Source organism: Eptesicus fuscus, chromosome 3 (assembly GCF_027574615.1).
Source record: "Eptesicus fuscus isolate TK198812 chromosome 3, DD_ASM_mEF_20220401, whole genome shotgun sequence".
Lineage (NCBI taxonomy): Eukaryota > Metazoa > Chordata > Mammalia > Chiroptera > Vespertilionidae > Eptesicus > Eptesicus fuscus.
In genome coordinates, this window is record NC_072475.1 from 67,068,659 (window position 1) to 67,082,651 (window position 13,993).

A 13,993-nucleotide genomic window follows, 5' to 3' on the forward strand; every position below is an offset into this window, starting at 1 on the left:
CATTAAATTGGGCAAAACTAAACTGAATGAAACATGGAAAATAAAAAAGAGGATTGGGAGACAGTAAAAAAACATTTGGTTTATAAAACTCTCACAACTAATATCATATTTACTGGTGAAAGATAAAGCTTTTCCCCTAAGAAGAAGAATAAGACAAGGATGTATGCTTCTATTTAACACTGAACTGGAATTTCTGGCCATAGCAACTAGGCAAGAAAAAACAACACCATCCAAATTGCAAAGGAAGAAGTAAAAATATCTTTTCACAGATGACATGATATTATATAGAGAAAATCCTTTAAAATCCTCAAAAACCACTAGAGCTAATAAATGAATTCAACAAAGTTATATTCTCAACAGAAAAATAGTAGTATTTTTATCCTCTAGCAATGAACTAGCAATCTGAAAAAGAAATTAAGAAAAAATTCCACTTAGAATAGTATAAAAAAGAATAAACTTACCCTAGAAGGTACAAGACTTATACACTGAATAAAACATACTGGTAGCTTAAAGAAGGTATAAATAAATACAAAGACATCCTGTGTTACGGATTGGAAGATTTAATATTTTTAAGATGGCAATAGTTCCCAGAGTGATTTACAGATTCAATGCAATCCCCACCAAAATCCCAACAACCTTTTATTTGCAGAAATGGAAAAACTGATTGTAAAAGTTATACAGAATTCCAATGAGCCCAGAATAGCCAAAAAAATCTTGAAAAAGAAGAACCGTGTTGGAGGGCTCAACATGATCTTGGATTTGTCAATGATTTCTGAAATATGATATCAAAAGCATAAGCAACAAAATAAAAATACGTAACTTGTATTTCATCAAATTAAAAAAACTTTCTACATCAAAAGACACTCTCAAGTGAGTGAAAAGACAACATATAGAATGTGAGACTCTATTTGCAAATCACATATTTGATAAGGAACTTGTGCCCAGAATATATAAAGAATACTTACAACTTCACAAATAGAAAAGCAATCAATAAAAATAAAATAGGCAGCCCTAGCCAGTTTCACTCAGTGGATATATTGGTCTTTGGATTGACAGTTCCCAGGTTTGATTCTGGTCAAGGACACATGCCTGGGTTGGGGGCTCTATCCCCAGTAGGGGGTGTGCTGGAGGCAGCCAATCAATGATTCTCTCACATCATTCTCTCCCTCTTCCTTCCACTGTGAAATCAATAAAAATATACTTATAAATAAATAAATAAATAAAATGGGCAAATCATTTGAATATATATTTCTTCAAGGAAGATATGTAAATGGCCAATAAACACATGAAAAAATTCTCAGTGTCAGTCATCAACAGAGAAATGCAAATCAATATTATGATGATACCATTTACAACTACTGGAATGACTAGATTTTTTTAAAGAAAAATAAATGCTGGCAAGGATGTGGACAAATCGAAACCCTTATACATTGCCAGTGGGAATGTAAAATGGTGCAGCTGCTTTGGAAAACAGTCTGGCAGATCTTCACAATGTTAAACATAGTTGCCACAGACCCAACAATTCCATTGTTTCGTAAATACCCAAGTCAAACAGAAATATATGTCCACACATAAACTTGTACGTGAATGTTTATAGTAGCACTATTCACAACAGCCAAAAAAATCAAAACAACCCAAATGTCTATCAACTGATAAATGAATAAAGGAAATGTGGTAAATCATATAACAGAATATTATTCAGCCATAAAAAATAATAATGCACTAATACATTCTACAACACAGATGAACCTCAAAAACATTATGTTAGGTAACAGAAGCCAGATACAAAAGATCACATATTGTATGATTCTGTTTATATGAACTACCCAGAATAGGTAAATCCATAGACTAGAAAGTGATTAATGATGTGCCAGGCACTGGGAGAAAGGGAGAATAGGGAATGACAATTTAATGGGTATGAGGTTTCTTTTTGGGTGACGCAAATGTTCTAAAATTTGATAGTGGTGATGATTGCAGTCAATAAACATTGTGAATAGTTTAATAACACTGAATTGTATACTTTAAACGATTAAAATAGTAATTTCTACATTACCACATAAAATATATTTGGATCAAAGAAGATCTCCCTTTATTATAAGAAATGAGATGGAGTTTCTTTTGTAGCCATAAATTGACCTTGAAGATTATTGCAAAAGATAAAAATTTAAAAGATGTGGTATAATAGTAGCATGTCTGAAATCTACATGTAGTCTCATACAGTTACTTCAAAGGATGTCATTCACTTAACTGCTTACATTTTGTGTGTGTGTTTAATTAATTTATTTCTTTATACACACATTTTGGAGTCAATCTTTAAATTCCCTTAAAGTGGTCCAATGAAGGAATCTACTTAAATTCCAATTAAAAATTTTTTAATCACTTAAAAAATTTTTAAAGCAGGCCAATAAGGAAATGTACAATATTTTGGTGCTAGCTGCAACCCTGAGACTCTACTTTTGCAAATTTGGGGTCAAACTCAATGATAGTTGCCTATAACCATCTGTGCACTGGTCTCAAACATCTTTGGTTCTCTACAAATAGATGGGATGCATAGTGTCTGGCACATAGTGGATGGCTCAATAAAGATTACTTTGTAAATGAATTAAAAAACATAATCTATGGTAAGTGAAAAAAAATGCCTTTAATAACCTGGAGAAGCCCATATTGAGGATGTATGGAATTAATGCTTTCTGGAGAGAACTGTACTATTAATTCACATAATAAGATAAAATACTAAAATTTTAAAGAAGTAATATATTTTTTTAAACTGGCAAAATAAATGCTAAAACTAAGCAAAACTTGCTCTAGCTGGTTTGGATCAGTGACTGGAGCGTTGCTCCTCGGACTGAAGGGTCCTGGGTTTGATTCTGGTCAAGGGCATGTACCCTGGTTGCAGCCTCGATCCCAGCTCCAGCAGGGTGCGTGCAGGAGGCAACCAATTGATGTGTCTCTCTCATATTGATGTTTCTTTCTCTGTCTCTTCCCTTCCCTTCCACTCTCTCTCAAAAACAAAACAAAACAAAAAACAAACAAAAACTTGTCCTAGCCAGTGTACTCAGTGGTTAGAGCATCAGCCCAGAGTCATAGGTTCAATTCTGGTCAAAGGCACATACCTGGGTTGCAGCCAATTGATGTTTCTCTCTCTCTCTCTCTCTCTCTCTCTCTCTCTCTCTCTCTCTCTCTCTCTCTTTCTCTTCCACTCTCTCTAAAATGTCAATGGAAAAAAACAGCCTTGGGTGAAGATTAACAACAACAAAAAGAAAAACTTGCAAATATGTTACTTCCTGGATGATATTAATTATACTGTTAAATATAAAATAAGCACTACTAGATAATTTATATAATGTATATTAATGTAATATATAAGAAAATTAAATATAGTGACATCAAGTCCACCTCTTTTGGAACAGAGTATTCTTGTGCAATTTAGTCTTTCCTTGTGAGACCAATCCACTTCTGTATAAGAGAGAGGAATTTAGCCAAATGTCTCTCCCATATTTGGGTCTTTCCTTGACCACTCCAGATGGTTGTACAGATGGTAAAGTGCCTGTTCTAGGGAATCAAGTCAAAGCTAAAATTAGGGTTAATAATCTGTCTCTATAATAATCTGTCTCTCCTGTGGAGGAGGGAGCTTAACTTCAGAGGAAAAGGGAAGCAGCAGCCCCTCTTATACCCTGTGCCCTGAGGGGATGTGATTATTATTATTAGGATCAGATTGGGACAAAGAATATGAAGGATGAAGTGGTCTAAGAGCTAAGTAGGAGACATTAAAGGCCTTTTAAATTTCTCTTTGAAGACTTCTACTCTCCTCATTTCCTATTCTCCTTCCTTTCTTTTCATTTCCTTTATTTTTTTTAAAAAAAACTATTTTTATTGATTTTTTAAAGCGATAAGAAGAGAGAGGTATAGAGAGATGGAAGCATTGTCAAGAGAGAAACATTGTCAATTGGCTGCCTCCTGTACGCCCTGTACTGGAGATGAAGTCCACAACCCGGGCATGTGCCCTGACCCAAATCCAACCAATGACCTCTTGGTTCCTGGGTCAATGCTAAACCACTGAGCCAGTCTCATTTATATTATTATCACTCTGTTAATTAATAGTCCTGACCCCCATTGGGAATTCCCCAGGACTTTGCTTTGGCCTTCTATCTTTGTCTATCAACAACCTTCCACTCTCCCGTGTGTAGCCTCCTACAGCTTCTACGATCCTCTCAGATTTTCATTATCTTCCTCCTAAATGATTTCAGTTTATTGTATGACCTCCTCGTCTTCAGTGTTTTCCAATTTTTGTCCATTTCAGCCTAAAATCTTCCCAATACACTTAATTTTTTTTAATAAACTTTGGTCATAATCCCAATCTTTTATTGTGCCTCCTGCAGAACATCCCCAACACTTATAACATTGGGTTTAAGGCTGTTCACCAGCATTCAAAGCTTTCCACAGTCCATCCGCACCTATCTTTCTGGGTTGTTTCTGGATTCCATCAAGAAACTCTCAACTCCAGCCTAACAGCCCTACTTGCCATTGCCGTATCTTCACCACGGTCCTTCCAATGCCGCTGTCACCACTCTTGTGACCCCCAGGCATCTGCCTCCATCTATCAAATTCTCCTCTCCTGTCAAGACCAGCTTACTTCCCAAGTTCTTAATGAAAACTTTCATGTTCATCCTTGAGGGAGTGGTTTCTTTTTTCTAGCCACTTTTATGCTATTGAAGCTCTGTGCCTCTCAATTATCACACATCCCTGGTACTAAAATAATGGGTGGCTATATCTTTTATCCCATCAAGGATTATACTGTCCTGGGAAGCAGGAACTGTGTCATAATTCTTGGGGTCACCTCTGCTACCTCGAAAAGTCAAATAAATTACTCAATAACTGGCTTTTAACTGAGTGGAATTTTCCTTTCATGAAGTTATAAAAGCAAACAACAGGAAAGGGTCAAGGAAAAATTCCTTTTCTTCTATACCTGGAAGTATTCAGTGAACTAAGTACAAGATGAGGAGAAAACTATACTTTGAAATTATATTTAAGAATCATGCTTTTTGTAAATACATTTTGGATGTGTTATGAAAAAAATATTTCCTTTTCTTCCTTTGAAATATCTTTCTTAGGGGATATTGGAAATTTTTCTATTTTTGTATCTGATTCCTGTTTGCTTTTTAAAAATTTGTTTAAGTTATTGCGATGACAGTGGTTAATAAAATTATATAGGCAAATGACACTGCAATAAACATAGGGGTGCATATATTCTTTTGAATTAGTGTTTTGTGTTTCTTTGGATATATTCCCAGAAGTGGAAGCTGGGTCATAATTTTTGGAGGTAACTCCATACTGCTTTCCACAGTGGCTGCACCAATTTGCATTCCCACCAAGAGTGCACAAGGGTTCCCTTTTTTTCCACATCCTCGCCAACATTATTGCTTGTTGATTTATTGATTCTCACTTGCTTTTTATGTTCAAGTTAAGAATTGGTCTATGTGATAACAGGGATGAAGAAAAGCAGGGGCTTGGACATTGTTGGGAACTATTCTTCCAGAATGAACCAATGCACGTTGCAGAGCAAAGTCCCAAAGGGAAAGTTGACAGAACTGGGGAACAGTCACTGGAACATACAATGGCCTGCAACTCCATCCTTCCCAATCTGCCCTTGCTCAATTCCCGATGAGGAAGTTTGCAAAGAAAAGTGATCATTGTCTTAGCAGAAAAGCACGGGTGGTATGAGTAGGCAGCAAGTGAGAGGGACTATCTTTGTTTGAGAATGAGTGCTCAACGTGTCATCAAAAGCGTTCTTTCCTCATGGCTTTCCACACTCACTTGGAACACCTGCTGCGTGTGTGTACGGCGTTGTTATTCTCGGTATCAGAAGATGTCATACAGGCTGTATTGTGTCCTTATTCTTAAGGAATGAGGAAGAGGAAGTCAGAGCAGACGGATGAAGGTTGTTACATATTTACTCAGTCTTTCTTTGAGCCTCAAAATCCACCCAGTAATTTCCTTTGTGTCTATGATCTCAGAGTTACTCACAAATTACACAAACTGCCTTTTTCTGGATTATTGGATTCTCTGTTATTGTGCAAATGCAGGAGTCATCTCAGATACTAGCCCTGATTTTAGACATACCTGATATACACCCGCATTCTTTTTCATAACCAAACTCAAAACTTACCTTGTTTTTCTCTTTCAGAATGGACTCAAAATAATTCAGGACACCCTCTAATAAGTAAGTATCAATCTAGTTAAATAAAATGAAGGGAACTAGATTGTTTGATGGCTGCAGAAATAATAAAAGTTGGATCTTCTTAATTGAATGGATTTGTTTGTATTAGGTTATCTGTTGTGGGAACCTTTGTTTTTATTCCTATTCACACCCTTCTCCCAGACAGCTGTGTCTGCAGCTGCAGCATGAATAATACAACATTTGTTACCATTTTGAATTTTCAAACCACTTTATACCCAGTTCCAGTAGCTCCTATACCCCCCAAACAAGCATAGGGGGAAGCTAAAATGTAACTATATTAACACATTTACGAATAAAGCTTTTCTGCATAAAAATGAACACAACTATAAAATTAAAGATGTATGATGCATTCTGATATTTTTATTCTGTAATGTTTAATTTTAAAATTTTATTTGTGATCAATTAAATTATGTCATGAGCCAAAAATAAGCTGCACCCTATCAAGGACAAATATGGACTTAATGCATGTTAACTGCTCAAAAGTAATGAGCACCAGCTATATGCCCAGCAAACCATAATTGAAGATGTCAAAAATATCTGGAGATACCAAAAGTATTTGGTATTTGGAGATAATAAAGAGTTAGGAGACAATGAAAAGGCATTGTATTAAAGGAACCTGAATTAAGTATCAGAAAGATGTTGACTTGAGTCCCAAGTGTGCTCAGTATCTGTCTGACCTTGGGCAAGTCTTGGAACAATAATACTCTTCTCAAGGCTTGGGGCTAGATAAAAATAATGGCTTTGTTACTTTTCTGAAGTTATAAATATGAGTTAAATAAGACAGTGTAAAGGAAAGGGCTTGGTGACGTGTTTTCTGAGAGCTTTATGGATGTTGTTTTACAGGGGATTAATCTGAGCAGAATGAAGAATAATTGTTGCAAAAAATAAATAAATTGTAACCCAGAACCACCAACATATGCTCAGCAATAAAGCAAGAAGTGAGAGAGTACTAATGCTTGGGATTCTTGGGGAAGGTTTGCTGGAAGGAAAATGCAGGCATCTTCTTTCTTCGAGTTCTAACAATGCAGAGGGTGTTGCCGATCCTCATATATTTCAGATTTCCTAACTGCCTTTAGCATTGACTGACATTTCAGATACAACCAGTGCTGCAGGACCACCCTTCCAGAACGAGATGGAGGCCAGACCACTGATCCTTTATTGCTTGCTTTCTTTGGGAGGATTGCTTCTACTCATTACCTGTTTCTACCTATTCTGCTGCCTGAAAAGGCACCAAGGTGGGTTCCATCTTCCCTCTACTGCTCTGTGCCACACCTTTAGCATTCAACTACTAGGACTGATATACTTGTAGTTGGTTTCTGTTGCTTTCTTTGCCAACACTTTGCAATAAACCATAGGTAATGCTTTCCTGGGGGACAAATCATCCACGAAAAGTCTAATGGATTAATTTAGGTTCCCTCTAGCCTCGGTGAGGCATGCTCACCACAGCACAGCCAAGCCTTGTGGTAAGGAGGGAACCTTGCTGAAATTTACTCATTCTACTTGAGTCAATCTTCGGTCTGTGTGGGAAGCTCTTTTAAATGTTCAGGGTGTTGAAAGAGAGGTTGAGATAATCTCTCAACATGTCTGATTTGAATTAGTTTGTCTCATTCTCTTTTTCACAGCCACACCACGCCCTGCCAGTCACACATTCCCTTGTTTATGTGAGGGCCCTCTGTCCTCAGAGAAAATTCCTCTGCTTGCACTTTCTGTTGCTATTACAAATGCATGCTTGAACTGAGCCCTCACTCAACAATAATAATAAAAATGTGGATTTTGCATGATAGAGGAAGTGTGATATATTTTGAACCATGCCTTTCTGCTTTTGTTAAGAATTCCCTCAATGTCATGAGGGAACACTTAAGCACATAAGAGACAGATGTATGGAGAATTCTGATCTAGCTCTGGTCTGAACCAACTCCATTCTTTCTCTCTCTTTGTTCCACTCTGCCATCTACTCCCATCTCTTTTCCCACAATAGCAGCCACAGTGTAGCTATAGAAACTAAGTCAGACAAAGAAACCCTTATTTCTGCCATAGGAGAAATCTTTGTCTGGGCAGAGGTGTTCCTGGTATTTTCCAGTGAGGACTTCTGGAGCCCAGAACCTCCTCAGAATCCTGAGAGTCTTCTGTAACCCCAATTCCACATCCGCAACTCCCAGGATCTTTCCATGGTCCCTCTCTAAGCTTCACCACGTTTTCAGAGGCTATTGGGACCTCTCTCAGATCTTCAGAAAGAGTCAGGGGTAAATCCTTTGATTTCCCACATCCAAAGTGAACTTGGTGGTAGGAAATCCTGGCTATGCAGGTGACGGGACAGCCATGTGTCTGGCACTGAGTATAGATTGTCCCCAAACTAGGATTTCCGCCTTTCAAAAGTGATGTCCTAGATGCTATCTCTGCCTCTGAATAAATATGTCAGAGGACTCTCTGGAGGGAGAAGTGAAGAAAATGGGGCAGCATGAATTCACAAAAACGAGTTGTGTGCGCTGTGCTAGTCACAGCAAATAAACAAGCCAAACTAACAATAACGCTCTCACTGGTATGCACGTGGGTGGGAATGGGTGGATGGGCATTCCACCTCTGCTCTAGGGACTGAATTTCAAGCTAGCGGTCTGATTCCAGAACCCACATTCTTACCACAACCCTAATTTACAGGGATTTGGGGAAGGATTTTGTGTTGTCCTTTACTCCTTTTAGTTTCTTATTTTTCTTTTTGAATTCCAGGGGAACAAAAGGAGCCTTCTGATACAACAGAAAGGGGAATTAACCTGGTATGTTCACTGTATCTGTTAAAACAAATGCAATCTATGTTATTTCATGTTATTATTTATATTTTTTATTTGAGTTTCTATAACACTTGCCATGTGCCAAATATGTCCTAAGTGCTATATATATTGATTTACTTAAAGCATTTGTTTATTTTAAATTCACCTCTGATTGCAGCAGAAATTCCTCAGGATTAACAAGTCTCAGACGAAGTCATTTTTTTTTTTTAAGAGCATGGGTGGCAGTACAGAATCAAAACAGAAAATGAGAGTGAATGAACCATAGATCGTGACTCTGCTCTTGGCCTGTTATGTGGCTTCACGCTATTCATTCATTCTCACAAATACCTTAAAGATTTTGTGTCCTTGAGTAAAAAACTTTTATTAAATATTTCCTTTCTTTCTATAGTGAACAACAACTAACTGCATTTTGTTACAATCAGGCCTGAGAACTATGAAACCATTTAAAACAATAATCTAAATAATTTATCATACAAGTAAAGGCCAAGTTGGTCAAAATGTAGTTATATATATACTAGAGGCCCGGTGCATGAAAATTCGTGGACTTGGGGGAGGAGGGTCCCTCAGCCTAGCCTGCACCCTCTTGAAGTCCAGGACCCCTCGGGGGATGTCCACCTGCCGGCTTAGGCCTGCTCCCCTGGGGATTGGGCCTAAACTGGCAGTCAGATATCTCTCTGACAGCCTGGGACCCCTCGAGGGATGTCCACCTGCCAGTTTAGGGAGAGGCCTAAGCTGCAGTCGGACATCCTTAGCAAATCATGTGGAGGTGGCAGGAGAGGCTCCCACCACCTCTGCTGTGCTTGCAGCCGTCAGCCCAGCTTGTGGCTGAGCAGAGCTCCCCCTGCGGAAGGGCACTGACCATCAGGGGGCAGCTCCTATGTGGAGCGTATGCCCCCTGGTGGCCAGTGTGCGTCATAGTGACCAGTTGTTCCTGGTCGTTCCGCCATTAGGGTCAATTTGCATATTACCTTTTATTATATAGGATTTTTAATCCTCACCCAAAAACATGCTTTTTCATTGACTTTTTAGAGGGAGAGAGAAACATCAATATGAGAGTTAAACATTGATAAGTTGTCTCCCTCTAGTGCTCCAACTAGGGATCGAACCCGCAAACTGGAAATTGAACCTGCCCCCTTTTGGTGTGTGGGACAACGCTCCAACCAAATGAGCCACACCAGCCAGGGCTAGCCGTATTGCTTCCTGTGTAAGCTGGACAAATTGTTTATGATTTGAACTGGAATTCAAGAGGGGTTTTTCTGTTTGTGCAATTATTTGGGGTTTTTTTAAATTGAATTTATTGGGGTGACATTGCTTAATAAAATTATATAGGTTTCAGGAATACATTTCCATAATACATCATCGATATATTGTATTGTCTACTCAGTACCCAAAGTCAAGATTCCCTCCATGGGAATTTTGCTGTTTGTTTTTTTTTTTATATATGTATATTTTATTGATTTTTTACAGAGAAGAAGAGAGAGAGAGAGAGAGTTAGAAACATCGATGAGAGAGAAACATCAATCAGCTGCCTCTTGCATACCCCCTACTGGGATGTGCCCGAAACCAAGGTACATGCCCTTGACTGGAATCGAACCTGGGACCCTTGAGTCTGCAGTCCAATGCTCTATCCACTGAGCCAAACCGGTTTCGGCCGGGAATTTTGTTTTAAGGTGTTCATATCTTTCACAGGCATTCGGTTTCCCCCCCTTTGATTTGTCAAACATTTCAAAATAAAATAATAGAAAGGGTGCCATATTAGATCTCTGAGACTGACTACAAATTTCTTAAAAAGGAACCTGTATGGGAACCATGGAATAGAACCCAAAAGTAGAAAGAAACTGGTAAACACATGGCAGACACATATAAAAGCCAGAGTTCTCATCTTATTCCAGAATGGTCCTTTAAGGGTATAAAAGTGCTGGTATACTAAAAACCACTAAATTGTACACCTAGAAAAGTGAATTTGAAGGTACATGAATTACGTGTCAACACATTTTTAAAAATATGTTGTAAACTGGACGGTGCCATACAAATACAGAGTAGGAGAGCTGCTTCACCATTTGCCATCTCTGCCCACCACAGCAGGGCGCACCCGCCTTGTGCACCCACCCTTCGATGAGGTGCCCACAGGGTAAGTTCAGCCACACAGCACCACGGTTTCTTTACCTCCTTCATTCTAACAGTTTTCCATGGAAATGAGACAGCTTTTGGGGAGAAGCCAGGTAACAGTCAACAGACACAGATTGAAAAATTCGACAGAGAACTTGACATATTGAATATTTATGTCTATTCGGTCACATGGAGTCTTCTTCACCGCTCCTCTGTAGACTTTAACCAGGCTCCTTTGCGTGAAGGTTGGAGCACTTTTCATCTGAGCTAAGAGACAGGGACACAGGGACATTGGAAACAATCCCTAACTCTCTCAGTCATCCAGCCTTCGTGTTATTTCCTGGGCAGACCCCTCATCAGAGGGAGGCAGTGTACTCAGCAGTTAACACCTAGTTTTTCAGAATAGGCCCAGACATGCTTGTGTGGTAGAACTCTGCTGAGGAGAAGTAGATAGGCCACTGCACACATAGCAGTGAAAACAGCACAGGGCCACACAAGGCATGTAGACTAACAAAAACTGTGGACCTGATACCTTAAAGCAGCTAGGCCAGAGTTCAAGAACATGATTGACAAAATTGGGATATAAAAAATTGGAATAAGATGACATCTTCATTTTTACCAATTGAGTCCCCTTGTATAACTAAGAATTACAAACAAATAATTGAAAAGAGTGAAAAGCATCGGGATCCATTTACTCTCTGTTTCCATAAGTTCACCTCTTTTGCAGAAGCTTTCTGTAAAATATTTGACTCTATTTTGAAGTGTAAGAATTTTCTTGTGACATAAATAACCATTGAAATATTTTAAACCTTTTCTAAGCTTTGCTCCCCCCCAAATAAAACCCCAGCAAGGTTCCAATTCCAGGTATTAAATCATAATACTATATCTTGAATAAATCCTAATATTTATTTTTTCTGCACCTTAGAGGGTATATGTTATGCTTTATCTTTAATGATTTTATTCTAAATCATATAAATACTATCCATTATGTTGTAGGTTGCCTGAAGTCCCTGAGAAATATTTGGTGCTTTTTTCATAAATTTGGGGTCTGCTTTTCATCTTGAAAAAGGATATAAAAGTGTTCTGTGGTCTCAAAAGTGACCAATAATATAGCATAAAGTAACTATTTGGGACGAACATAGTGGTCCTTAAGCTTTTATCCTTAATAAGGGAGAATCTATTAAAAAAATAAATGTCAACAGCATATGTGAGGAAAACTCCATTATTTCTCTCCATGTATAAGGACTCAATTTAGCCTGCACTTATAGTTTGCTAATAAATATGCACCATCACATCTTAAAATTATAATTAAAGCAATTTTTTTTCCTCTTGTAGGCTGATGTTCCTTGGCCCTGTAGAAGTGAGCAAATTGAAGTGGGCACCAGACAAAATCCCCAAACACTGCCCTCAGAAACTGATGTTTATGATAATGACCCCTGGGTCAGCGTCCAGGAAGAGTCTGGGGTTTATTCTAACCCAAATCTGGAGGAAAACAAACAGGGCATTGTTTATGCTTCGCTGAACCACTCCATCATTGAAATGAACCCAAGGCAGGCAAGAAATGTGAAAGAAGCACCTACAGAATATGCAGCCATATGTGTGAGGAGTTAATTCTCGTCCCGCTCTCACACCAGTGGTCATGAATGATCAGCATGTCCATACCATTAACTGAGACCTACAGAATGTCAAATAATATTCCTTGACCTGAGAAGATTCACTTTCAGGAGGGTCATGTTGGAGCTTGGATCTTAAAGGTCAGTAGGACAAATGACTAATAGTTCTGCCAGAAAATTCTTTTGGAGCATTTTATATTATTGCCATGAACAACATCTCCTCTCCAAAACTGAGTGAGATCATGAATAGCAGTGCAGTAGAACATTTAAACTTAGCTACATTTTACCCAATATATAAAGTCAATATTTTCTTTGGAGCTATCAGAAACACATGCAGGGAAGAGAGATATGTGTTATCTGCATCAGTTCACTACACACTCTTGAGAGAAAGAATGTCCAATTTAACCATAAATATGGAAATGATAGTATGTTTATTTCCAGTCAATCTTTGATAATAAGAAATTTTCCTCTGTCGAGCTAATGTTGAGGTTTCTTATATGTCAAGGAGAAATCATTTTAGACTTGATGATATAAGAAAATAATGAAAGGAATAAATCGTGCAATAAAGATGTGGAATATAACAACTAGATGTGGGTCGATGTTCCCCACACCGGAGAAACAAATGCTTCTATCCACCCTGTTAGATTGCAAAGCAACTATCTGTGGTGATGGAGCATTTAATGTATGGTGCATTTATAACAACGTGGTGACTAACTGTCTGGGTTACAAAGTCTAGTACATATGAATTGACGTTATGCTGCTGCTGAATTAATGTATTTGTTGGGTGTCTGAATAAACATAAAAATCAGTGAGAATAGTTATCATCAGGCAGGTGAATATTGATGGCTTAAACTGCTTTATGGTTGACCTGATGTCAAACTTAAAACACAATTAATGGAATGGAGAAAAGTCCAGAATATTTAGTTGGCCAGTATGGGTTAAGATATTTTCAGTCACCACATCTGTATCTTGCTGTTCTTCTTAGTAAGGAATCAGGGCAGATCATACATAGTGAAGTAGTTCAGCTGGATAACCATTTGTTTTAAATATTGAGGTTGCAGCCACTTAAAAGTATAGCAAGCATATATGATTTCAGTTTTCTGAATTTCCAGAGTACTTGAGTCTAATTATTTAAAAAATAGCCTGCAAATCCATTTGAATACATGAGCTGCTGCACAAATGAATGTGAAGATGTGTGTGTGTGTGTGTGTGTGTGTGTGTGTCAGTGTCTAGAAAGAAAGGTGAGT

General features: G+C 38.1%; 1 protein-coding gene across 2 annotated transcripts in view; it reads left to right on the forward strand.

Moving 5' to 3' along the window:
• The window catches only part of BTLA (B and T lymphocyte associated), a 29,399-nt gene extending 16,655 nt beyond the window's left edge, over positions 1–12,744 (forward strand). The window contains exons 3-6 of one of the 2 annotated variants that reach the window (XM_054711972.1): positions 6,185–6,220; positions 7,315–7,473; positions 8,963–9,009; positions 12,469–12,744. In XM_054711972.1, coding sequence (XP_054567947.1) covers positions 6,185–6,220; positions 7,315–7,473; positions 8,963–9,009; positions 12,469–12,744 — 518 coding nt within the window. The remainder of the gene's footprint in view (positions 1–6,184; positions 6,221–7,314; positions 7,474–8,962; positions 9,010–12,468) is intronic. The other variant, XM_028153288.2, reaches the window with a different exon arrangement.
• Positions 12,745–13,993: the final 1,249 nt, after the last annotated feature.